The 27,967-nt window shown below is 42.7% G+C and overlaps 1 protein-coding gene across 4 annotated transcripts; it reads right to left on the reverse strand.

Moving 5' to 3' along the window:
- Positions 1 to 4: 4 nt before the first annotated feature.
- ldlrap1b (low density lipoprotein receptor adaptor protein 1b) lies at positions 5 to 27,959 on the reverse strand. 4 transcript variants are annotated; one of them, XM_058615443.1, is made up of 10 exons: positions 27,680 to 27,959; positions 14,282 to 14,424; positions 13,569 to 13,681; positions 11,847 to 11,961; positions 10,604 to 10,676; positions 7,610 to 7,705; positions 5,563 to 5,657; positions 4,223 to 4,257; positions 2,099 to 2,130; positions 5 to 1,132 (listed from the first exon to the last, which is right to left on the reverse strand). In XM_058615443.1, the coding sequence occupies exons 1-10, from the start codon at positions 27,762 to 27,764 to the stop codon at positions 1,086 to 1,088; spliced, it is 834 nt and encodes a 277-aa protein (XP_058471426.1). In that variant the 5' UTR covers positions 27,765 to 27,959; the 3' UTR covers positions 5 to 1,085. The 4 variants fall into 4 exon arrangements, with proteins under 4 accessions (XP_058471426.1, XP_058471425.1, XP_058471424.1 ...); XM_058615442.1 differs by having other exon boundaries at positions 5,524 to 5,657; XM_058615441.1 differs by lacking the exon at positions 2,099 to 2,130 and having other exon boundaries at positions 27,680 to 27,958.
- Positions 27,960 to 27,967: the final 8 nt, after the last annotated feature.

Genomic DNA, 27,967 nt, shown 5'->3' on the forward strand with positions numbered 1-27,967 from the left:
GGCGTGTGGTACAGGTATGACTTTACCTTTATTTGACTTTTTAATGTAAATTAATGAATTAAATTAAATTCATACAGAAACAAAATAACACAGGGAACCATACCCAGGGGAAAAAAAAAAAAAAAAAGTAAAACAAAATATAGTAAATTATCAAATGCAAAATGATAATTTCACATACAGGCGCAGAAGTGCCTCACCTCGCTCCCGTGGAAGAGTTCAGTTTACTTCAGCGATGAAGCACAAGGTCAAAAGTGAGACTTGCTGGTGCCGTCGAAGGGAAAAAAATGTGAAATCTCAATTTCCCTCCGTTTATTCTGACCCTGCGATTCAAAGATGTGTGAGAAGAAAACATGAGCGGCCCAGAGGAGGAGAGAACCGAGGCACTTTACAACGACTCTGATGCATTTACACTCACGTGAATCGTGTGCTTTTGAAGCTGGATGAATGCGGAGTGCAAAAATATATTTTGCATTAGAAAAAAAAGAAATAAGAAGAACATTGTCCTTTTGTTCCTATCACTCACACACACACACACACACACACACACTTGTCTTTCTTTTAAAGCTTTTGTTGCCGACGCCTTGAAGCACATTAGGTAGTAACTTGCTCGTTTAAACTTACATTTCTCCACCTCTGGGTGAAAATAATGAATGTTGACCCTTGTTGACCTTGAACTCACACTCATCTGCACATACTTTGACCATTTATATCACACACACACACACACACACACACAGTGAACGGGTAAAACAGACACAGAAAAAAAGGAAGTAACACATTTGACTGTTAAAAACATTAAATAACTGCATGTTTCCCCCCCCCTCTAGAAAAGAAGGGAGATATTGGTTTGTATTGCTTTGGCCTGTTCTATGAGCAGCCTCGCTCATGTTCCTCTCTGCTCGTGTGGAGGGTGGGAAACCACCCGGACATCGGAAATGTCTCGTTATGTCCTCCTCTGCCACACTTGCTCCTCATCTTGGCGTCACGTTAGCACCCGAAAGAATCTTTCTGTGCGGCAAAGTCCGTGTCCTCTTGGTCCCATTTGCCCGGGGACAGGCACTCTTCAGCGTTGAAGTCCTGAGGGTTCACCCCAATGTCCAGGACCTGGGGGTTAGTGCGAGACTCAGCGAGTCTGTGAGGAGGAGGAGGAGGAGGAGGAGGAGGAGAGACAGAATAACGTTTACATACAGTGTAATGGTTTGAGTGTGTACACAATGTATGGAACATGAACGTGAAATTCACTCCTGATCTACTAAACACGATTGTGTTACGTAGATTCTCAGGACAACACCAACTTTGTTGTTTTTATGTAATTCTGTGATGGTACGTTGGAATGAAGTTAAACTCACACGACGTGAAATGATGGGACGGACGTGAGCCGATCACGGCCCTCGGTCAGATTCTGTATGACGCGCAGCTTCGGATTTATAATGTATTTTTTATGGCCAGGTTTAACAGACCATAATATACCCCCAGTCCAGAATAAACCGGGGGTTAAAGCAGCCTATGCTAGATTATACCTCAGGTATATTATGGCCTATGGAGTATAAATTAGCCTAGGCCAGAATATACCCCTCTAAGCCAGACTCTGTTACACCGGGTAATCCCCAGAGATCATCCATTGATGCTTCATTATGTTATTATGATATCTGAGAATGAAAAGAAAAAGAAGCAAAACCACAAAAAAATTTCCCTACATGACAATGAATGACGCCTACACACAAACACACTCATGTCACACCATTCAGTACAAAGGAGGAGGAGGAGACGGGGGTTTCCCTCCATTTAAATCAAACAGAGCTTCTGAGCTACAGCATGTTAGTGGAGTATGGCCACAAATGAAAATGTGAAACGACACGTGTCTTAATTATATATCTACATATCTACATATATATATATATATATATATATATATATATATATATATATATATATATATATATATATATATATATATATATATATATATATATATATATAAATATATATATACACACATCATCTGTTTGGACCGTGACATCAAAGCACGTGAGACAGGACTGAATAATGGGTGGACGGTGAGAGAATGAGGTGAACGTCACTACATCCACGTCGTTACCTGAGTACGATTCAAAGCTATCCAGACTGCGGCTGAGGATGTAAAGGAGACATTATATTATCGTCAGGCAACATTTACACTCGGAACGTCGCTCAACTGCAACCCTCAGAAAAAGTGACAGGAAAAAGCACTGTAGTGCAATTCATTTAAAAAAAAAAAAAGACTTGGGGAAACTGTTTTAATGTCTTTCTCCTCTGGGTTTGCTACTAAAACTGACGCAGACAGTGAGGACAATCAGAATATGCATTATTTTCATTCCAATACAACGAAAAACAGACCTTACTGCCTGGATATTTGAAATAAATAAATAAAACATTCATTTAAATCATATTGCAGGTGGAGTTTCCTATAACGTGTGCTAGGTTGCCAGATTGGGGGGTAATGATCTGTGGCCAGCTAAAACTAGCACAAGGTACAATCTGCATTTATTGCACGTCAGTCAGGATTTGTGTGTATGTTTTTGGTGATTTGTTTATTGTCCATTGCAATGTACATTTTCATTACAGTGTGATGCAGCCCATAATCTCTTCTACTGGACAACAAAGCACTGGCCAACCTTTCACATCAGCCAGCAGGTGGCAGCACAGCCTCAATTCATGTGCGAGTCAACTAAGATCATCACAGACCATTTAAATGTTACAAATCAGTCAATTTGTGACATTTGATTTGTCTGTGATGATCTTAGTTGACTCGCACAAGAATCCACCTTTAGTTTGAGAGGCTGTGCTGCCACCTGCATCACACTGTAAGGAAAATGTACATTGCATAATAAACAAATCACCAAAACATACACACAAAGCAAGTAAGATACGTTTTAAAATGTAAAATGTCTGTGTGTCTGCGACATAATGTCTTCTTTTCAAGTTCATTTTAGGAGGTTGTAATTTGTGAACTGTTGAGGTTGGCCTATTCTGAGTCAGGTGGTCCGTGAATCAAGTGTTTTTTATGGGTTAAGTTTGAGAAACACCGCTTTAAGTGAAACAGATCGTACAGCCTTTCAGAGGGGCCTTAAAAAAAACTTTTTAAAGTTTATCAGCATTTTTAGCTTTAAAAAAAGCAGCTACCCGAGTACATGAGTCTGAACCTCTGAACCTCTGAACCTCTGAACCTCACAGCTGTGAGATTTCTGAATGACGAACATGAACAACACATAACTTCACGGCTCACTTCCTCTCTCTCTATGTATGAGATTGCAGAGGAGGGTGTGAGATTAAATCAGGGCTGCAGTGTTGTGGTAATCCCTCAGAAGTCCACAGGAGGGCAATAGAGGACTGCAACTTAAAACATCCATCTGTACATACAGTACTGTAGCAGTGATAACGAGTTTTTATTCTGTTCTATTCTCATTCACAGAATCCTGAAATCCCTCCTTCATTTGCAGACATCTTAACGTGGCCGCAGCGCTGCTCATGTCATAAGTCAGAGAACTGGATATTAACAGCATTACGGTGTAAATATCCATCTGATAACCGAGCCAAAATGGCCTCTTAGTGCAAATCTTCGCCTTCACCAAACAGAAGTGAGAGAATAAGAAAAGCTGACGTCATATTAGCAGAGCAGGAGATGAATCCTCTATAATAAAAAGGGAGGAATTCAATTATAGAATATATTCTGGGATTTTAGAGAATCCCAGAACAAAGAGCACCCACTAGCTCCTCTGTGTGGTGCTGATAAGAATTAAATGGAAACTCCATTAAGATTAGTTTGTTGTCGGCACGTTATAAAGGAATTCAAAGCAGACGGTGGACTTTCCCGTCAACATGTGAAACCAGTGAAACTATAGAACAAACCCAGTTACTTTCCTGTGGTTTTGTGGTATGAATACCAAGCTATTTGTCCCTCGGCAGCTCCCGTCGGTAATCACAGGCTTTCCCGAGCTCGCACAGAATCAGCGTGTGGGCCTGAGAGGGCAGTAAACCAGGCCTACAACAGCAGCGTGACGCAGGGAGGGTGTCGGCCCTGTCTCCCGCCTGTGGGAGCACACCGGGGCGAGCCACGCAGCAGGAGAGGCGCTGTTTATTATGAGAGCCGCCCCCAAACCGCAGGTGGCTATTTCCAGAGCAGCCCACATGTACGGCTGTTCTTAAGGTAAAAAAAAACACAAGAAAAGAAAAACGTTCTTACCTTGAAAAAGCCTCGTCCAGACCGTCCTCCAGCTCCTGCCGCAAAGAACAAACACACGTTAGTCACATGACACAATAAAGATATAATATATAACATTCCTGCAAATATCAAATATCTACAAACAGTGAGGCTGATGTTATCATCGTCGAGTAGTGTACTTAAACTACATCCATTCAAGGTTTCAATAGAAACCTCAGAGGGAGAAAGGAAATATTCATTTTATTCATTTTAGGACGTGTATCTGTCGCTAATGCATCATCACTACTGATGGCTGGTCAATTTCTCCCCATAATAATTATTATTATTACCATTATTAATAGGAACAAAACTATAAAAGCAATAAAACACAGCATTAAAAACGAGAGAGAGGCAGGAATTAATCCCATGGAGCAGTAGTGAGCATCATGGACGATGTAGAGCTGAGGATTTGTGACTTTCAATGACTCCACAGACAGAAACGACTTACTGTGCATTAAACAGACAAACTGACAAATGACATACAGGTTCATGCCACTAGAGGTCACTCAATCAAAACAATAAGAAAAATATCTATTTTGTCATGGGAAAACAACTCACTGTCTCACTCGTAGTACGGAATACTTTCTTCCTCGCTCTGGTGTTTAGTTGTTCACTTTTAAAACACATTTTTACTCCTTGGCCTTCCACCCAGTATCAGACGTTGGTTTTTATAGTTCATTTGTGTCGTTTTGACATTTTCCACAGTATTTTATTGTTTTATTATTTGTTCTCAGGTGTATTAGGTCACACGTTTCTACATTTGATTTGTTTTTATTGCTCTCTGATGTACAGCACTTTGTTTCAGCTGTTGTTGTTGCTTTATAAATAAAGTTGGATTGGATTGTTACTGTATATGCTTCATGGCGGACGCGCTGCTCGTGCTGTGTACAGGAGAGTGTGTGGGAGAGTCACGTGTGTGTGTGTACGCTGGACATGTTGTTGCCTGTTCAGGTACAAAATAAATCCAGTCAACGTTCTATTAGAATTATCCACTACCTTCAGTATAAATACAGATGTCTAGAGTGTTGGTACACTATTCAGAAAAGTAAATAATGCCACTTTTCTCCACACTACATAAGTCTCAGTAGGTTCATGTGGGCTCCTCGCTGCCCCACACCCTCTGCAGCTATGTGACCATACGATAACAGGCTATTGTTTTATTCCACAGCTGCAAAAATCAACTGGGGGCACTTTCACCAATGAATTAGTGCTTCCTGCACGGCGTCCTCCTCTTCCCGTCTTATCAAGCCTAAACAGCTGAAACCCACTGACTTCTGTCTTACCCATACAGTATTGTTGTTCTCTGTTGTGTGGTTATGCACCATAAAAGGATCAGACTCCGCCTGCTTTGTGTCCAAGTGGACCTGTGCCACGTTGGCTCCCTCGGTCAAGTCCAGAAGCTTTGCCGTGGCCACCTCTGCAAACACGAGACACAGACGAGTTAGAAGCAGAAACTCAAACAAAACGCCCGTCACACTCGAGTCCTGGTGGTTTTTAGAATAAAACCTGCGAGGATGATGCCATGCTCGTCGTTAAGGTCCACTTTTCTCTAATGTGTCTCATTAATGCAGCCATGTGTGGACTGAACTAACCCCGTGACTTCTGTCACGTCTGAGCAGTGACGCTGCTGATCTGAAGCCAGATTGCTTTGTAATGGCTTTGCCTAATGACAAAAGTGTGGCAATAATATGTGTCGACACTCATCTCTGTCCAGTCTCTGGTGATGCTAATGAAATGTTAATGTTATCCACAGAGAACAGTGATGCAAACACAACGATCTGTGCAGTACACACACACACACACACACACTCCAACACTGAGACCGGATGATCCTTGTCCTACCATCACCTCAATGTCTGTCCCTCAGTTCCCTTCAGTCTGTCCTCTTTGTCAACACAGGCTCAACGGCATTTAGAATATTCTGCTGTTATGAAGAAGGCAATAATATTGTGGGATTTACGCCCTAAAGTTAACAGCTTGTGTTTGTTTTAGGGTGGACGTGGGATTGTGGGCACATTCAGCTCGTACATAACTGATGTGGAGGAAAAACTGAATTGACGAGCTGTTTCCCACTTCTCAAATGTGGCAAATTGCTCCCTTTCTTGGCAATTTATGACAGTAAATGTTTTGTTTTGTGTGCAAAATAGGCAACACAAAGACTTCTCTTTGGGTTCTGTGAAATACCACGGGCTGTGTCTCCCTCCAGTCTGAAGCCGAGGAAGGAGGAAGTAGAAGTTAGCCTCCAGGGGGCGACGCAAACCTCAGTTTGAACGAAAGTCTATGGTAAAATGAGCTTCTACTTGTCACTTGATTTACAGTTAACATTTCCCCAAGCAGTGAATGGTCACAATCACTCACTCCAGGTCAGGTTCATAGAAAATTTCCTATTTAGATGAAATAGATGAAATTCCAGTTTCAAAAACCCTGTGAATAGACCGAGGATATGGACAAATCTAAAAAATCAAGACCAATATTCTGTATCCACTGTGAGAGGAGTGGCACGGGGAGATGGTTGAAAGTATCACGTCTCCGTAATACAGCTGCATCACGCCTGACTCTGTGGTACGGTACTGTGGGTTACTCTGCTGGACAGAAATCTAATCCACTGGCAGCTGAAATGACCCAACAGGGAGTGGGATAACGTCTGTTTCCAGTTCAGACCCGTGTTGGTCACAAAATGCCACATCCAAGGTCATGACCCCAAAGAACAGCTTCACAGATCTCTGATTTTAGCGCACGCTGAGGAGGAAGTTCAGTGCTCTCCCAAAAAAAGTAAAAGCAACAGTACAAATAGAATCAGGGCAAACCGACAGTGGCCGCTGGCACTTAAAGTGCGGCAGGAAAAAAGGCACCGGGCGTGAACACAGAGAAGATGAAAGCATGGTGAGGAATAAGTGCACATCCATTAAGCCACTGGCAATAAGATGCTCATGATCTCATTTTATCTCTGGCTGCGGACAATAATAATGTTTCCTGGTTCGGTGCAGATCACTAACATGTTCTGAAGGCATGAACCCGGGGGAATCTTTAGAAAATCTGACGGAGCAATTAGGTCAGTGCTGCTGTGTTCATGGCCTCAGACAGAAAATGACAGTTCTTCATTACCGTAAAATGTCACACGGACCATGAGAGCGAGATTTGCTTTAAACGGGATCACGAAATACAGCAAGTGGACAAAGACGTCACCATCATTACTGTCATCATCAGACATCATCACCTGGAAATGCCACCTGCTGCCCAATACAGGCCAACCTTTAACCAGTGAATACTTTCCCATTCCCCGAGGCTACGGCTGCAGTGACAGCGAGGGTGGGTGAGAGAAAAAGAGGGAGACGGAGGGATGATGACAGAGAGTGTGCGAGGACTCACCCCCTCCCTTCAAGCTGCCCAGGCTGGCCGAGCTCTCCGACTGAGAGTTGCTGGCTCCTTCGCCGTCTGAACCCGACTTCACTCGCTTCTCTTTCTCTGAGGAGGCAGGAAGACAAAATGAAGAAGGGAAGAACAGTGAGTGAAGACAAGCAGGAGAGAGTGTGACTCAGGAGTGAACGCCCTCACAGTGCAGCGACGAAAGAAACCGTTTGGTTGTCTGAACTAACCGAGCAAATCGTGTGTGTAAACAAATTAGCAGCAGTAAGTGGCAAACGAGGTTAAGGCCATTACTGAGCTGAAACTGAGCGGGCCCTGTTTGTGCTTCACAGACCGTAACACAGTTCATACTTTACACAGCAGTGACTGCATCGCCGCTCGCTCTGTGCAGCGGAGTCGTTTCACGGCTCGTGTGTTTCCCTCGCGCTCAACGTGAATCTACACTTTAGAGTCATTCTTCTATGTCGCTTATTCCTCTCTACTACTCTACAGAAGGAGTAAGATGTTATAATAACTTCTGTCGGTCAACTAGGGCTGCAAATAACTGTTATTTTCATCATTACTTATGATAATTTGATGCTCACAAATGTCTCGTTTTGGCCACAAACCAAAAATAATCCACTTTTACTGATTTCTTTGTTTATACGGAGCAAAGAAACCAGATAATATTCACATTTAAGCATCATGATCATAAGATCATTTCAATTACAAAAAAGAAAACACACATTAAAGCCGATTCATCGATTATCAATTTGGTCATCGATTAATAAGTGACTCATTATTGTTGCCGTACTGTGGGTTTTCAAGTCTTCAAATCAATCAAATATTCACAGTAGTGGTGTTTAAAAAGTTTAAAAAGTAAACAAGGTGCGTCATTCCCAGAATTTTCCCAGAAAGTCTATTGGGAACAATTTCCCTGTCTGTTATATATATATATATATATATATATATATATATATATATATATATACATATATATATATATATACATATATATATATATATATATATATATATATATATACATATATATATATATATATATATAAATAAAAGTCAGTGGGTTTCACACACTATATTTCACACACACTTGAAGGTGTGAAGACAGATGTGAAGACAGATGTTCACTGGGGAGAAAAACAAACATAATATTCGCCTAATAATCCCCTCGAGGGCTGAGATGTTAAGGTCAATGACTGCAAATCACAATGTCCATTTTTGTCAATATGACAGATTATACACAATATGACAGCGCGGACGTGTTTTGATTAAATAAAAATGGTAGATGTACTACAGGTGAAACACAAAAACCAAAAACAGCAACAAAAGAAAAACACCCCATTCCCCTGAGTCCAGGTCGCTTAGTGATGCCAGTGTTTATTCCCACAGGAAACTTCAGTCCTCGAGTCTCAGCTCGCGCTAAACATGGAGCAAAACTTCAAGACGTGCAAGTTCAAAGCCCGCTGTAGTGTGTTCGCGGTGAATTCACTGTGAACAAAGATTTATGGAGGGAGCTGTTAAGTATGGAGGAATGTGGGTCAGGAATGCTTGGTGGGTGGTGCACAGACAGATGCAGAGAGTGCATACAACATCTTCCTGTCCTGATCCTCCAGGGTCTTGTAACCAATGAAACAGACTCAAAACACATTTCTTGCCACGGAAGAACAGCCACTACTTCCTTTTGGAAAACAAATCCTCATATAAATCACTGCGAGTACATCGACGACACCACACTGAACCCAAAGAAAGCAGCTTTGCTTTGGAAATCAAAACAAAGGAGAGGTGAAGACTGGTGAGTGTTGGTGTGAGACAGGAGCCTGTGGCCACCTCCAAATGGACTGTGTGTACAGACAGGTTAAAAACAGCGGTAGAATCCACAGGAGGAAGAATCGATGACGCGCCGACACTGAATCTGTCAGCGGGTAGAGCGCACACTGACACAACATCATGTACACATTCATTTTTTTCTCTCTCTTTAGAGCCTACTCTGCCCCCGCCTTTCATCCCCCTCCTGCCCTCTCGCTCCCTATACCCACCCATCCCCCCCCACCCTCTGCAAGTGCTGGAATAAGGGGGAGGAAGAGAGGTTGTGTGTAGGGGGGGGGGGATTACGGGGGCTGCCAGGTGCAAAACAAGACAAGCAGCAACAATGGATAATCAAAAAATTCAAAGAGCATCTACAAGGCAACGTGTGTGTGTGTGTGTGTGTGTGTGTGTGTGTAAAGCTGGTGGGAGACATGATTATGTGGCAAGAACTGCTCATTTACATCGAAGTCATACATGCAGTAAATTACACGCGTGTTCTGTTGAGCCGTGTGTGAGACGCCATCAGTGAGGAGACAGGAAGGCACCAGCACACTATTAGGGGTAACAGGTCCATATTCACGTCGGACATTACAAAGAAAAATAGGACAAGAAAATGCAGGGAGAGGAACATTAAAAACATCTCTGCTGTCACACACACACACGTAAGACTCCAGTCACTCCACCTCTGTCCCGACATAACCTCATTTCCTTGACATCGTCTCTCCAAGTCGATAATGAGATTTTAAACCATGACGGAGTTCTGTGTAATAAAGAGGCAGCGCTCGACTAAAACAGGTTTCTATAAGACACACGAGACACATGCGAGGCGTGTGTGTGTGTGTGTGTGTGTTGTATTTATGACCCTTTCTGTCATAAACACTGATGTTGTCAGGGAACAGGAATTCTCATAGAGACCAAAAACCTGGTCATAATGAGAGAGAGAGATAGTGTGTGTGTGTGTGTGTGTGTGTGTGTGTAGGACAACAGGGATGAACATGTTCCCATGACCCTCGTAAGAGGTGTCAAGGTCAAAACCAGGAAGTCACAAGATAATTCCCGTTTTACACATTTTCTGAGAAACGTCACGTTCAGGAAGAGGTAGAGAATAACAACAGTGGGGGAGGAGAGGGATGGGAGGGAATGTTTTCATTCATCCGTCACACTGTGGTCGTCAGGGGCGACCATGCCTACCTTCCTTGGCGGCTTGCCAGAACTCAAACGCCACTCTGAAAGCCTGAGCCACTGTGAGGGTTACCGCCTGAGCCTGGTGAAGGGAAACGGGGAGAGAAACGGGAGTCAGACGCAGAATAAAAGGACAGTGAATCACACTCATCGCCAGGAAGTCACAGACCTATGACCCGTAACACAAACAGGAAGTGACCATTAACACTAGAAGGAGCTCCTTCGGACATTTTTAAGAAGAGGAAGAGAGAGACCCACGGGCTCCACAAAGAGTTGTTTATGTAACTGGGAGGATACGTGGCCTTTTGACCAGAACTAAATTAGTGAGGGGAAGGAAGAGGGAGTGGTTCACTCGTTCTTCAAACCTCCAGGGATGGAGGGAATGCGAGGAGGAGAGGGATGACGGCCTCCACACCCTTCATGTTCTCACCACTGCTCTCTCTCTCCAAACACTTGTTCTGAGCTCTCGTGAAGCATAACACACTGAAGCTGGAGGCCACACCTGCAGCACAAATCTGCAGCCTACATGTGTGGTTGTGTTACCTCGTTAGACGAAGATCAAGCATCTTGTATGTCAACTATAAAACTATAAGCTGTGGCCAAACAACTCAAAATAAAGACGAGAAACAACGGGGGAGACGGCACTACATCTACGTCTGGTACGTATTACTAAACATGTTGTTTTTCACCAAATTGTAAAAAAAGCAAGGGGGGAAAAAAAGCCAGTAATTGTTTTATAGGGGTCCTGTATGGGATCATTTGTTGGCTGGAAGCAGGCTAGTTGCCTGGCAACCTCACAGTGATGACTAGAGACTGCAGAAAGTCACTGTACCAGATCAAGAAAGTCTGACATATAACACCAGCATTCAGGGCTCGTCAGTAAAACCTGAAGAAGCCTCATCATTGTCTTCATGATGGACTGATAATAGCATTTAAATATGTGCTATCACATGTCAATAATTATATTGTTGTTGCTTTGTATTGATACGAAAGAATAATAACTGTTAGATAGTGACCCAGACTCCGGTGCTTATGCTCAGCGAACCAGCCACTTTGATTTCAAAGCAGATACGAGAGTGTTTACAATCTTTGCGTCTGGCAAAAATGGAATTACTTATTACATAAAAGATCCAGGGACTGTAGTTTCAAGCCCTTGTGCTCCGTGTACACTTACAGAGAGTAGGGATTGTGTTTCCCTGATAAACAGCAAACTCAAGGACACAGTCAAGTGTCTGACGCTGCTTTTACTCACCATTTTTCTCTTTGTGCACAAGAAGGCATGACACTCGAGTGTCTCGTTGTGTTGGCTCTGGACGATGTAGGCAAACACTTTGTCGTGCATCTTGTCTGCCGTGCAGTATGATATTCTGAAAGAGAAAACACACACACAAACACACACTTTAATAAAACAGTCCTCACAGATGAAGCTGGGACAAACGTGCAACATCATCGACACTAAGCCTTTAAGCTCGATTTAAACTGTTCTGGTATTTCTATAACATCTATTCTCTCAAAGCCGGCTGCTCTCGTGCACATGCTGCTCACACACGTGATCAAACACACACACACACCACAGCTCAGTGCAGGTACACAACTCAACAACGTGAGTGACATGGAAAGAGTCGCACAGACTTGTGTTGATGTTGAAGGTCACCTGCCGATGTGAGATTACGCCGCGCCGCATGTTTGTGAGGTACGAGTCTCAGGTGCAGAGATGGGGTTTTCAATTAAGCTGTAATGCTTCTCAAATGGCTTTTCCGCTACCATTTGATCAGCGTGTCATCATTACCATGATATCAAAGTAATGGGCTCACGAGACAGTCGGAGAGCGAGAGCTAAAATGATGGAGGACGGCTATAAAAAAAACAGCTCCCATCTGTCCTTCTTCTCTTGAGAGCATGTGCTCCTACTTCACTGTCGTTGATTAATAAGTCGTGAAAATTAGAGCTGAAACGAACGATTATTTTCATAATCGATTAATCGGTCGATTATTTTCTCCATAAAATATCAGAAAACCTTAAAAAAAATGTCGATCGGTGTTTGTCAAACCTGGAAAAGATGATGTTCTCAAATGTCTTGTTTTCCACAAACTAAAACGATTCACTTTTAATGATTTCTTTGTTTCAGAGCAAAGAAATGAAGAAAATACTCACATTTAAGAAGCTTAAACAATCGGAAATCTTGTTTTAATCGTTTAATAGTTGTCGATTAATAATCGATTCATTGTTTCAGCTCTAGTGAAATAATAAATATAGTTTAGAATAAAGAAATATAGTTTTTAGAATAAAGTTTGGGACGGACAAATAAAAGTGGGGAGTTTGCTGAGATTTGAGAATCCCACCTGTGGCCTATGCAGCAAAGCTAAGATTTAGAGGCGTCCAGGCAAATCCATTTCTTTTATTGGTCATCTGTCTTCCCATCAGACGTCTTCAGAGGAGCGTGACGTACAACCAAGCTGCTTCTGAGGTAACCGTCTTTAATTCCCCGTCTATTAAATGCACTTTTTATTCCCCACATGGTGGAGTCAGTGATCAGCGAGAGCGTCTCATAAAACAAGAGGCTGCGTTGTTGAGAGCACGACAGCGAGGTGTGTGTCTGTGTTTCTGAAAACAAAAAAGGAAGTGAACGGGAAGTAGTTGGGACTGCTGCTTTGACCCACGGGGTCAACGGTTCAGGCAGCAGCGAGCGCGACACGCGGCTCATGGAGGCAGTTAAAGGATTTCAGCGAAAACACGATGTGTGTTTCATCAGTGACACAAATCTAAATAAACAGCCACTAAGACATTGTGGAGTGACTCAATCCATCAGCTGAAAATTACCACATATTAAACAACAAAGTTCCTCATTTTGAGGACATTTTCAAACTGTCATCACAAGTTTAAACGGTTTACAGATTAGATTACAGTTAAGGTAAGAGGATAGAGAGTGTGTGTGTGTGTGTGTGCGTCGTGTAAAGAGCCTGAGGAGGACTGACCTGTATATGGAGATGTTTTCTATCAGCTGTTTGGAGGCACTGTCGTACAGGATGATTCCTCGCGGAGAGACCGTTAACGTGACTTTCTGGAGTTTCTTTCCACTCGCTTTGGCCTTGAAGATGGAGTGTGAGAGAGAAACAACATTACATCATGTTGAAACTATTCTAATCTTCAACGTGTTTTAAATCTTAAACACAGCAACAGTGACCCTGAGACTCTTCACTAGAATCCTGCAAATCAAAGTGCTGTCACAATATCTGTCAGGAAATTTGCAATTACTACTTAGACAAAACATCAGGCCCACCAGTTCTAAAAACAACCTCCCACTGAGCAGCACAACAGTGTTTTTAGAAGGACAGACCACAGATTAGGCTCAATCAGAGTCTGGGCCTCCATCGAGTCTCCCATTCTGCCGCTGCTTACACCTCATTATCCAGCACTGAGCTGCCACGTCCAATAACATTAAGCCTTCTCTGCCATGACAAAGCTGGCTGAGCCACACAGGGAGCAAACTAACTGCATCCTCCTCCTCTACAGGTCATTAAAGCAATCGAGTCGATTATGGGGAGAAATGGAACTTGTTTTTGTGATTTATCTTCTGAGACTTTCCGAGCATGGTTGTGATGAGATGATTTGGGGGACCCGTGTGTGTGTGTGTGTGTGTGTGTGTGTGTGTGTGTGTGTGTGTGTATGTGTGTGTGGTATCTCGCACCGTGGCCACGATCCTCTTGACGGCCGCCGCTGACATCTCCTCTCCCTTGGGCTGCTCCACCATTGTGACTCCCAGATACTTGAGCTGGAACACCATGCCCTCCTGCAGCGTCTCCCTCGTGTCCGTCCAGTTCTCCGGAAGCTCTGCGAGAGGAGAGACATGCACGGGTGACACCTCGGCTCACAAATATCACACACACACACACACACTGTCACACGTGTCAGTAGCAAACAACATCTTCTCTGTTTTAGAACTTGATTTGTTCCGACAGCTGTGTCTAATGAGCACATGCTTTTTTGCTTTTATAGAACATAATAACTACATAAATCTACTGCCAGTTAAGATCTAAATCTAGAAGTCCTGCCTAATGTGACATGCATGGTTAAATGAGTGTAAAGTCACAGAAAAGTATTTCCTGAAAGCTAAATAAATGCGCGGTCATCTCTCAAACGTCCAAGTCTCAAAGACTCTTCTAAGCCATGAAAATAAAGACAATTTCAACCCATAAGAAAGACATTAAGAAACATATAGCCTCATTATTTTATATGAAAATATGAAATAATAATAAAAAAAAGACAATTATGACTGATGCTGATACGGTCTTTGTTTTTGAATGTGTTCATTCTCGACTCTGTTTGGATAAAAACTCAATGCATTATACTTAGTTAAGGGTTAGTTTCATATTACTTAGTTTTATAGTCTCATTTTTAAAGTTACTTTTCTGTGGATTTATTCAGTGCATTCAGCTGCTGTAGTTGTCAATAAAGTTTTCCCATGTCAATCCCATAAGTATGTCAGTCTGCACTCACTGGACTCCTCTCCAACACATCAACGCCATACAAATCAATATTTATGGAAAACGTGGAAACATGATAACACTACTCACACTTGATTCATTCCAGAATTCACTTACAATCCTGTCAAAACTTCTGAGGCAATGACACTTAGTTTCTGTCTTTGTTTTCTTCAAGTTACGTCCGTGTGAAGAGAGAGAGACAGAGTTAGGACTGAGGACACAAAGACGATCAAACGGCCTGACCTTCTTTCCACATGACACCAAATCAATGAACCCGACGTTCCAAATGTGCTGACGCTCTGAACCAGATCTCGATGTTCAGCAGCTTTCAAAGTGACCACACTTTAGCTCATAAAAAGGAACCTGTTGCTAGAACCATGGAAACGATATCTCACAAACAACTTCTTCAGTATTCAGCCATTTGCTGCTGCAATACAAATGCTAACATCTCCTTGTTGTTAAGAAGAGGTTTATGGACTTGCCATGATGAGGTGTGATAGTGTGAGTGCAGGCCATCTGTGTCCTCTAAGAGGTCCAGCAGAAAACACAGCCCACAATCACTCCCTCTCCCTTCTCGACAGTCATCTCGTCACCTGGCATCTTCAGTTTGAGCTCAACAGAATCCACCGTCACCATGATTTTCAGAGCTGCATCTAATGATTCACGAAATCACAGAAACTAGAATATTCACATTTAAGCTGAAAAATCAACAAAACTAGAAAATATTCACATTTAAGAAGCTGAAAAATCAACAAAACTAGAAAATATTCACATTTAAGAAGCTGAAAAATCAGAAATCTTGTTTTAATCATGAAAAAAAGCTTCAAACAGATTAATTGATTATCAAAATAGATGACGATCTATTTAGTAATCAATTAATAATCGATTAGTAGAGTAATTATTTTGTCCAGCAGCTATTTAGAGTTTCAAATCTGAAACTTTATTTTGCAATTTGCTAGGTTTTTTTTTTCTCATCTGATCTGTGATATATTTGAGTTTGGGACCTTTAGTCAGACAAAACAAGACATTTAAAGAGCTTAAGAAATCAATCAAAGAAAAAGAAAAAGAAGAGTTGATTAACTGACAGAATGATTTGGTGATTCACTGAAATGACACCGCTCACACAAACCTCAGATTCTCTGCACCTATTATAGATCGAGAGCTTCAATTTTGTCTTCAGCACCGATTGGTTTTTGGACAGATTTGAATTAATAAGCTCCATCACGGCACGATGAAAGCTGCTCCCGTGATTTAATGATAAATCATGGACAATTGCTTTTGACTGATGATGACATTAGCATATACGAGGCATACATCGCATGATAAATGATTTTCTTTAAAGCTGCTAAAAAAAGTCACAAGTAGAATTACTGACTTGTTCTAACAGACAATTTCATAACACCAGTCATCTGCCCTGTAAGTGAAATAAACAGCATCACTGGGTCTGAGAAACCATATCACTGAAGGAAGCTCAAGCCTTTGAAGAAAGCAGCCGAGGTTAAGCCACTGCATTTCTCTCCCTCTTCAGTCAAACCAGCCCAGCTGGGAGTGGTTATGTGGTTATGGAGAATGGTTTTTAATGGTCTAAATGCAGCGCTACCCAAACCCCTACTTAAGTAATGGGCGAGTCTTAAGAGCGAAGACCCACTCCGAGGTCAAGGTCTCGCACTTCTTTGTATCGTGAGCAGATCGGGCCGCCGCCGCCTCCCTCTGCGGCTGCATTAGTGCCTGGATTAATGGCTCCCTGACTGTAACATAATCTGCAGAGAGGAATCACACGCTGCTGCCGTTCTCCACCTAAATCAAGTTAGCGAGTGCTCCAGGTGGACGATGCAAGTCCGTTACGAGGTGGAGCCACTTGGCGCGGTTACACTGTTACGATGGGGACGAGAGCTTCAGCTGACTGACAAAAAATCACAAATATGTCTAATTTCAAACTACGCAATTTGCAAATCGTAATACATCCAGTGCATGGTGTATTTTTCCAACCTTTTCTATCATTTTATTTCAGATTCTCATTCTTCATTCATGCATTCGATGTGACTACAGAAGTAGAAAGGGCTGAACAATTGGGGCAAACATCTACTTGTGTTTTCTCTAATGCAAGCATGTGAACGACATGATTTTTGATTACATGACAGCCTTTTACGATTTGAAATGTAAATTTTGAAAATGATTAATGGTTCGCTTCTCGTTGTATATATTTTGATGGTAACGCCCAATCAGTTTTTAAATCTATGACACCGTTTTGAACTGAAGCTCTGCATATCGATAAATATTTTCCCGAAATTGTTCAAAATACTCCACAATCGTTAATCAAGTGTAAGTAAGACCATATACAGTATACTATAATAATGATAAGATTATATTTAAAAGCACCTTTCATGACACTCAAGGTCACCTGAAAGAAACAATAAATATTAATTAAATATTTAAAAAAAACAATGTAAAAGAACACTATGCAGATGATGATAAATCTTCCATCTATCCTGCTCAAATGAGATAAATAGATCCCTTCAGAATATTATTGTTCTAATAATAAAAACTACAGTGGAGCAGCTCGACAGATCAAAGAAACAACCCTGACACGACGGCTGTTTAAATGAACAACTCGTGAACCCGAGCTATTTTTAGGCCGGTTGGTGCATAAACCCAGAGCGCTGCTTTGTATGAAATAATAATCCATTTTCATCTTGGCTGCATTTGCATTTACACAACCCGACCGAGCACCAGTCGCCTCCACAGCAGCTAAACTGACTCAACTTCAAAGGCTTCTGGGCTCCGCTGCAGCGGCGGCCGGTCAGCGACTGTAAATACACCGAGAGAGCCATGGAGAGCTGATGTTTGCTGGGTGACAGGGGTCTGTTGTTGTTTTTTTATCCATTTAATTCTGTTCTGGTTCCTGATTTCTCTGAACTTCACAACCCATTACAGAAAATCAGCCGACTTGAAATTGACCTGCTCCAACATTGAAGGATCTTGGTCAGCTGCAGAGAAGAAGACCAGCCACACAACGTCATCATCATCATCATCCCAAGGAGAACAGGTTTAAATACATCTGTTGGTATTTTATTAGTGATACCAATGTATCTGTGGGGATTATCTCTTTAATTTACAGAGAAGAAGATTGAAACGTTCATAAAAATGTACTCTGATGAAGTCAACGCTTCTGGTAAAAGTTTGACGGGACAGTTTTGACCGTTAATAATTAGACATTTCACGTGTTATTCCCGACAGTGACTTCTTGTGAAGTCATGTAGGAGTATGTAAACTTGTGACCTTTGACAAAAACTCCCTTGGCAGCCACTGAGTGAAGCCTGTGTGAAGTCCACGCTCCCGTCTCCTTGTTCTCCTCCTGTTTCAGACATGTCTCAACACTACACCACTAAGACTGAAGCCGGGAGACGATGACACTGTGCAGCTCACCTCATCTAAACTGCAGACCTTTACAATCTCAATGGTGTACTGTTAACGGAGTACACTGTAATACAGTACACTGTAATACGCAGATAGATTTAACAGAACAGGAACATCAGACAATAAAATGTTCACTTTAAGTGGGTGAAATGACAGATCATGAGCTGTCGACTTCCAGATAGACATTCTTGCTGCTGGCATTTCACACAGCATGAGAACGTCAAAGATACGATCAGCAGACATCTCAAGTTCCTGAATCTGCATTACTCCACACTTTTTAGATTCAGAACCATTTCAAAGTCATTACTCTGCACATTAATTATAACTTATTCCCCAATCATACACACTTTTCCACATCTGCTGTGCCTAATTTTCTCCAACGTGCAAAGTGATATCAATATTAATTAGTTACTGCAGGCTAAACTGTGTACTATGGATGAACTGCTGCGATACTCAGTATCTGACAGTCTGAAAAAATTTAATATGAACCACGATACAATCGATAAAAGCCTTAATATGACATAATATAATATAATATCTTAGGTAAAAACATTGCATTGGTCGTGTATCGGACACAAAAAAGTGGTATTGAGCCATCTTCACCGTGGACTCCCAATAGTTTCCTGTATTTGCAGATTTCAGGGAGGAGTTATTTTGAGGTGTGGAGTTCAATGAACCTGGAGACAGGAATCCCAGCTCTCAGTTTAAAGCCAATCTGCGTATAGAAGAAGAAAAAAAAACCCACAAAAGAGCTTCTTCTTCTTGAAGGTCTGATCATATGCACAAGCTGGGACTTCTCATGAAGTTTTAATGAAGCCAATACTACAGAGGCAGTTAGGCCCGTTTGATGCAACAAGAGATCCGGGGAGGAAAGACAGCTCAGAGGTCTCTGGAATTATAATCACAGGGATCTGAGAGCTGAGTCTTTCAGCAGGAGAGCATTAGGAGGGCTGGTGGATATTTTTGGTGAAAGTCCAACACAAAGGAAGTGAAGCAGGCAATTCTGGCAAGGGAGGGACAGAGAGGATCATTAGGACTATCCTTGTCAACAGTCAGTGACAGGAATCTCCTCTGTGTGGCTCTGCCTCTGCTTTAGGAAGGACAGGCGACACACAGACAGAGGAGTAAAGACGGGTAAAATGACATGTCAGAAATGAAGAACAAGCTGATTAAAAAGAAAAGGAAAAAGGAAGTGGGGTAGTTATGCAAATGACCGCAGGAAGTCACCGTAATTTCACACACTAATTTCACACACTAATTTGTGTGTGAAATTAGAGAAATGCAACAGTTTCATCTAAAGGATGTAGTGAACGCTCTGAGGCTGGCAGAGAGGGAGATATGTGCTCAGCAAGGATAAAAACATCAATTTTCACAACCGACAAGTCAGTCACTGCATCTCTACCATCTATCTAGAACTTCCTTAAAAATATAGCCAACATTTATGGTCTCTCTGTTTGAAAATAGACGACAATGCTTCTGCAAACGCAAGATATGACAGCCAAGATATGTTAAAGATGAAAATACCAAATCCCTTTTGCAGTCAGTGACTCATTTACCAACCAAAACAATAAAAATGTACAGGTGACAAGGTTGAGTCAGTCACCAAGTATCACATCCTTTCATTCTACAAGTGATACCAGATTATGTGAGGCACCGCAGTTAGATATTCAGTCCAGTTTGTTTTGAATGATTCTTTTTTGGAAGAGGGAGGGGGGCGGGGGGCTGGCAGCAAAGTGGCCCAACATACAAATACAAATAAAGACTTCCAGGTCAACAGACAAAGCCCTGCCGCCACCACTCCACAGATCCAGCAGGCTCCACAAGTCCAGCCTGCTGCATCGACAGTTCCTCCCTTTGTCAGGCTTTTAAAAGCACTGAGAGCTAGAGAGTTGCTAGGGAGTCCCAGTGTTTTTATGGGAGCCCTCTGGACCCCAGTAAATCGCTCAGTGTTTTTGGTCTGGCTGGATCTACATCAGCCCATCCTGAAGAACATTGGAAGTCTCCCTTCTTGATTTAGTTGGAATCACCGTGGGCTAGGATGGATGAAGTTTGTAGGTTTCATACAGAAGAGTCCTTCTCTTATTCAGAATCACTGTGTTTGGTGTCAGGTGTCAGGTTTGCCTGTGAGCACGCTGTGTGGAAAAACTCAAAAACGCTGGTTCCAAAGATATGATAATGTTTCTACATGAAACTGTAACCCCTGAGCTGATGTAGAAACCACACGTTTGTGCAAAACCTATTATCTCTCTAAAGGTCCAGAGAGCTTTTTTTTTTATAGAGTTCCTGGTCTTCTCAGTCAACAAGGGCTCCAAAACAAAAGTTAAGAGGGTTTGGGGTCAGGTGACTGGAGGAAAGTCCATGACAGAGTGATTTTTTACAAAGCTTAGAGTTGTGTTTGGGGCCATTGTCCTGCTGCTGTAGGAATTTGTCTCCACACACAAAAAAAAGAATTAATCCAAGGGTACATACAGTATGTTTCTTAAAGACGGAGTGGTTTCTCCTCAGGGTCAGGGTGGGTTTGGAAACATTGCCAGATGCTTGTCTACTGCTTGGAGTTCATATTTCTTTCCAAACAAACACTTTCAAAGAGAGGTCACAAGCTGAACGTTCTAATGGAGAGTAAGCAGTTTATAAAGTGGCCCAAATGTTAGTTTCCCTTCTTGGAAAATGCTGTCTAAGAGCAAGGTCAGTGAAGACATATTGTGAGTTTAGCAAACACTAAAGCAGGCATGCATTTTATGAGGCAAGCCTTTCTGTGAGTACCCACTTGACCCTGGCTCCCTCGCAGTGACGAGCGCACACAGGCACCTGTAGCCACTGCTTTAAAATGTTTACCCTAATTTAACAGCCACTGTGATGGTTAAATGCTTATTGCGGGGAGATTGGGGGCTCCCTCCACTCCCACTACCACCTGTTAGCAGAAAATCAACCTTGCAAGATCAGGGCTGGAGATCCTGCAAAGTCTAAAAACAAACATTGCTTTACAGCACACACACCAAGGTACCAGGTATAAGATCAAGGCAGTGGTAGCGTTATTTTAGACGTCCATCATGGCAGAGCCGGTGAAAAAGAAGCCGAGAAAACCATTGTCGGAGGAAGCGAAGAAGACAAAACAACTTTCTGACCAAGCAAGGGGCCACAATGGTCCGTGAAAAACAGATGCCGGCCTGGCACTTGTAAGTATTGGTTGAAGAAACTCTGTTCTTTATGCATTTCTGTGTATTTGCACTTCCTTTTTTGCTATTGTCGTACAGTCGATTGACCATTTTATGAACGATGTCTGTCGCTGGTTGGCTGTTCTTTGTTCTTCCATCGCCGTGGACGTGGCACCACAGCTCTGTTGAAAACAAATGCCGATTCCAATCTGGATACTTGGCCTAATTTAGAAACTGAGAAACTGCTGACTCAGTTGGGAGAAGATGCCGTGGGGGGGGGGGGGGGGTCTACAGAGACACTGCACAAAGCCCGTCTTCAACAAACTACACTGCAAAAAAATTTTAATCCTGCACTGTATGAAGTGTGCCAGTAAAAATCTAAATACAGTGCAGGTCAGAGACGAGCACCGCCATCACTTATTCCTAAATACAGACACACAAACTGAGAATTATGATGATAACAGTGCGTCGTTGTTGTCTGATCCAGTGTCTCTGCTCCTCCTCTTAATTTCAGCTCCTGTGTAAAAGGATCCGGGAAATGTTTCACACATGTGTGTGTTAGTCTGACCCAGGTCAAAGTCTCCCCCGATGACAAACAAAAAGAAAATAATAACAGACGATAACTACAGAGCTGCCGACTAAAGGGTTAGACAATATAAAATAAACAAGATGAATGGTCTGTGGTGTTCCTTTGCGCTCAGCTGCCCCCAATCTGTGTCCTTGGGCTCCAGCATGCTCCTCCAGTTTTGCCTTTTACAATGATTTTCTTTAATATCTTAAGCCATTTTGCAGATTTGCAGAGGATAAAGTCTTATCGCCGGGGTTTAAGTCCTAATGTTGAGACACGTGTTTTTCAAGCATTGGCTAAATCCACTCAAAAGGAGGAAAGAGAGAAGAGGAGGAGGAGGAGGAGGAGAGAAATGAGTGGTCATGCTAGTCAGGGATTACAGCTGATGACCAGCTGAGGCCAGAATGTACTCTCAACAACAAGAATCAGGCCGTATCTTTACATGACACTAGAAAATTATGAATTATTGTGTTAGTCCGACCAAGTCCAAGCATGATCACACCTAAATCTGTTATACTTCTACTCCGTGGGACGTATGAGAGCGCAGACTCTGTAGACACTTCCTTAAATATATTGTCTGCATTGTCACTGCGACACAAAGGCACCAGCTGCGTCCTCTTAATGGACTCAAAGTAGACGAGGAAGAATGACAACGTCTACAAGGCTGTGTTCATGTAAGCAAGGGGCATCATTCTGACTGGTAAACCAAGGGCGGAGTTATACATGCATACATAGTAGAGCTATGGTGAGTAATCAATGATTCAGTTCAACTCGAAGTCAAGCTTTCACTCAATATTCAGCATGTAATAGATTTTAAGCAAATGATGGAGCATTACCATACAACGCCATTAAAACACTGACTGATCTATATTCCAATACAATGACGATAAGCATTATTTGGGTTAGGTTTATGAGGTTAAATTTAACCTAACCCAAGCCAATAAAACACAAAAACACAGGGACAGAACCAATCACCAAATGAAGACAAAGACGTAATGAGAACAAAACAGGGACACCAGCACCAGTGTCAATAATGACGTGCCAATAATTCATGATCAGCTGCAACCATAATCATTATTATAACCATTTCATTTCAGATTAAATTATTAGTGTCACAACAAACACAGAGGACATGTAAGGACGTCTATGTACAAATGTTTAAGAACAAACAGCTTCAAATGAAGAACAAACAAACCATTTGTTCACTTGGACTGTTAGAGTCACTCACATCATGCCCCGAGGACGAATGAATATTCCTCTTGTTCAGTGTTTGGCACACAAACCCACAGATTTGTGCAATGTGTCTGAGATTGTATGCAAGTCTAATCTCTGCATATGTATATTTTTGTCTCAGAGACATATTAAGGTTGTACTTCAGTGAGTCAGACCAGTGATATGTTAATAAATAAGAAAGATGAATTTCCAGGGAAGGGTGTGTCACCTGAAGAACTGATGAACTATACCTCTGGGTATATCTGAAAATATCTCGAGGGAGGAAAATGCAGGTTTTGTGTGAGCAGGTCTTTCCTGAACTACACGCTCACCAGAATGTGGGAGCAGAAAAGGACGGGTTCCTACATCAACCTATAACTTTCAGTGCTGTCCAGTCTTACACTCAAAAAGACATCCAACGATCCTCAAAGCTCCGATTTCTTGCTCTTGCTTTGAAAACACCAACAGTAACTGATTCCAGGCAAAGACTGCTGTCTCAATGTACTTAAGTGAGATTTGTGGGCTTTTCCCCGGCACTGTTCAAGTCTCAGATGGTTTTTATTTAGTCACCATTTTGTCATTTTGACAATATTGTATTAAGGCTGTGAAGTATCACATTGAAGTATGGCGGAAGGAGATAACATCAACATTTTCTTACCAGGAAGGCGCTCTGGTGAGCCACTGTGCTGCCGGCTCATAATTCTCTTACTGGTTTCATAGAATTGGGGATGAAGCAAAGCAAAAATGAAATGTATTTGGTAGCAGTTGATGAACCATCACAGACAACTAAATGCAATAACACACAGTGAATAAAATATGCAAATCGGCTTTTGCTTCACCAACTCATTAAAAGTTGACTGGCATTTTGAGCTCCGTTTAACTTGCAAACAAAAACAACAATTATGGCGTTTAGAGAGTCATATTTTTCCTGCTGTGTCAGCCGACGCGAGAGAAAGTCAAACATCTCTTTCCCCACAGGATTAAAATTTGTCCTCGCAGAGAAACAAATTCAAAAGCGTGATTACGCGGTCCTACCCCGAACACACCCACACCGAGTCCACACAAAGAAGCAGCTTACAAAACACAGAAGATCTAACAGGCCAATAAATCAGCAAGGACTTTACAACTCAATAAAGGACTCCTGCAGCAGGCAATCTCCATTACTGGCCTGGTGGTAGCCTTGTTTTGGTTGACTTTGTCCAGGGGACACAGCAGTGACTGGACAGAGCAGGGCCAGAGGTTCAGTCCAGGGCACACACTCAGTTTGGACTGCTGTCCTTGCCCCAGTATGGACCTTATTTGCGAACAAGTAAGTATACGTCCGAGAATTAAGGCCCTAGATCGCACATGGTGGGTTGTAGGGTTGGGTACCAACCTACTACTAGCAACACCCCTGAAGCCAGTCAAGCTAGAAACGTTGACGACGAAATGAGCACAACTTCAAAAAGTTGACCTGTTGACCTGGTCCTAAATGTTCTTTATTTATTTACAGTTCTTCAGAGAGAAAAAATGTGGGGTTTACATTCCACCTATCAGTGGGGCGGAAGTTCAGTTCGCTGTGTACGGAAGTATAACGGGGCCTCAGGTAAAAACAGGTCATGTATGTGCAGTCAGGGGTTGCTGTAACACTTGTTTCCTTTAAAATCAATAACCAACCCCACACACCGGACCTTTAAATATGGCATGCACTCCCTTAATTACCACCTGCCTGGGTCATCAGACGCACTCACTGTACAATACATGCAGCTATTTCAATATTGACAAAGCCAACGCAACACAGCTCCCTGTCAAGGAATGTAGGAGGGAACCTTCCGTGTTCACTTCACTGTTCAGTGCAGACGCTGCACCCACCCACATATTTTAGAAAGAAGAAGAAACAGGCCCTTCATGACCTCAAAAGAGGGTTGATGTTACATGCCGCTTGTTACCACTCTCAGACACAGTTTGGGACGGTGCACAGAAACATTCTGTCACCTCAGCACACTCGCCAAGATACACGGTTTAAAAACCACACAGGAAATGACACAGCGGACACGCTCACGCTTGTGCAGAGGACCGAGACTGCAAAAACAGGGTTGTGTTTGTCAAGAATGTTAAAGAGACTTAATACTGAAAACCTTGTGATGAATCACTGACAAAGGGGAGAAAAGGAATGTGATGGATGCCTAAGATGTGAATGGTTTGCTCTGACGAGACCAAGCCCACACCATGGGCGGGAGAGACAGTCTTACTGGAGACACGCAGCAAAACTTAGCCTCAAATTATAGGCCTGTCAATAGCGAGAGGTTTTTCCCTTATAAATAAAAAGCCAAGTCCAAAGACACGCCATCAGAGGAGCAAATTACAATATCTCCATGCATCAAATACAAAAACCTCGCAGGAGAATCGTACACACACAGCAAGATCAAACAAGTTACTGCTTATTTTTGACACTGGAGTTCACTTTTAAGCCTATAATTGGCACCAGACTGGGGGAAAAAAACAGAGGACGGCAAATAGTCAATCACAGACAAAAGTAGAAACGTTGGTGAAGATTTGTTTTCTATAATTATTATTATTGAAATAAACAGACTTTCACCCTCTCTCCCAAAATCTATAATACATTTTAAAAAGCTTTCTATTCTATTCTATTCTATTCTATTCGACAAGCTCACTTAGTCTCCATTTTGCCACAGACTGAATGTTGAGTTGTGGCAAAGTTCAACATCAGCCATCGATTGGTCCATAGCCCTCTGGGGCGCCTGTCTGCTCAGATGTGAAGGGGCTGTGCTTATTGTGCATTTCCCCACAATAACCCCCTCCCACCACCAACACCCCCCGCACAGAGAGGATGGCTCTGATACAAAGCATCGATTGCACTGCCTGGCACGTGTGACATCTTACTGCTAACGGCTCTATTGTGTATAGAATAAAACACGGTGGGTGGAGAGGGGAGCATGGGAACAGGGGACGTTCCCTCTTTGTGTAAGTAAATAAAAAGCAACTCAAAACACATCCGATACACACCGACTGCTCGCTCTCTGTCTCTCTACCGACCACTTCCTTACGTGCACCTGTTCGTCTGTTGGTTAATGCATATGGGTCAAATCATGTAGACCTGTAGCTCTGGATGACTTGCTAAAGCTCAAACAGAGAATGTGAATGAGGAAGAAGGGCTGATGCAAGTTAATTCGAATGTGGCACGTATGTCGTTTGTGCAACATGAGCTGGTCGGAGTGTTGAAGAACTAAAAGAAAACTACTCAGATCTCTAGTGAAGGGTCCAAAGAGAAAAATTTAATTTGAAATGACAGAGAGGCAACATTAACTCAAGTAAGCACTCATTACATGAACCTTGAAGCTGATGGAGTACAGCAGCAGAAGACCTCAATGGCCACTTTATAAGTAAACACACTGTTGTTTACATAGTAAGTATTGCAGTGATTTAAATTAATTTCATGTTACATAATACAATAACAGCATCCATCTATGTGGTCTGTCTGTGATTGGTCACACTGGGCAGATGGAGGATCATTAGGAAACAGCGTCAATCTCATAATTGACGCCCTGGTGTGAGATAAGCACTAGTTTAACCTGGAAATGTCTTGAAGGTGTAAACTGCAGCCACTCCTCACACGAGCAGCCTCTCGTTGTTCTTCTCATTGTTTCACATAGTCGATCTCCTAGCAACTAGCATCCTAGCAACTCCATGCTAGGATGTGGCACAGGCTTGGCAGGGAGACAGAGTCATGTTGTGCCGTGTCAGTCACTGCGGCTGAGTGACGTGGCAGACAACAACAACAACAACAACAACAACACTCACTAACTTTGTTTGGTCTCAGTGAAGGGAGACGACACACAAATCTGAGGCGAGCTCGTGAACGCTTCAACAGGAGTCAGTTTACAGCTGCGCGCGCGCGCCGCTACTGCTGCTGCTGCTGTCACTTTCAGCGTCAAGTTCTGTTGCACAATCAAACACTTACGACTTTGAATACAGCAAATGCAGCGTTTTATGGCTCAAACTTGTTTGTTTTGTAAGCACCTGTGTGCGTCTCCCATCTGACAGCGTGTCGTTCCCGGCAGCTGCGGCTGACGCTCTCTCGCGGTGTCTCTCGCTGTCTCTCTCTCTCTCCCCCACACACCCGCACACATTCATGAGTTGTAAAGTCACACTGGTAGTCGTTTTAGCTACTAGTCGAGGTTAGCCTGGTTTAGCTGGATTAGCAGCAGCTAACGCCTTAGTTGAGGCGCCACGAAGAGCCGAGTACTCACTTTTATGTCTGCCGGAACCCCACGACTGTTTGGCGATACTCGGGCTCCGTATAATGGCTCTGCCGGCGGATTTCAAAGCGTCCATGTCGTAATCCAAAAGTAGGGCAGAAAGCCCGGTAACGCGCCCGCTCGTCTCCGTCCAAACCTCCGCCTGTTCTACAACCACCGCCGCCTCCGCTTCAAACTTTGTTTCGCCGTCTTTTGCTTCGCCTCCTCACGGTTAGCTTTCAGGCGGCGGTACATGATCGTGTCCGCCCCCCTGGGCGGTGTCGTATGTAAATGAAACGC

The sequence above is a fragment of the Solea solea genome, chromosome 18, assembly GCF_958295425.1.
Source record: "Solea solea chromosome 18, fSolSol10.1, whole genome shotgun sequence".
NCBI classification, from domain to species: Eukaryota; Metazoa; Chordata; class Actinopteri; order Pleuronectiformes; family Soleidae; genus Solea; species Solea solea.

Bases quoted from the DNA above. Each gene is read 5' to 3' on its own strand.
- ldlrap1b (XM_058615440.1), bottom strand. From the start codon at position 27,764: ATGGACGCTTTGAAATCCGCCGGCAGAGCCATTATACGGAGCCCGAGT. The intron at 10,677-11,846 runs GTGAGTAAAAGC...TCCCTTCACCAG, and splicing joins TGTGCACAAAGAGAAAAATG to GCTCAGGCGGTAACCCTCAC. The intron at 7,706-10,603 runs GTAGGCATGGTC...CTGCCTCCTCAG, and splicing joins CTGGCAAGCCGCCAAGGAAG to AGAAAGAGAAGCGAGTGAAG.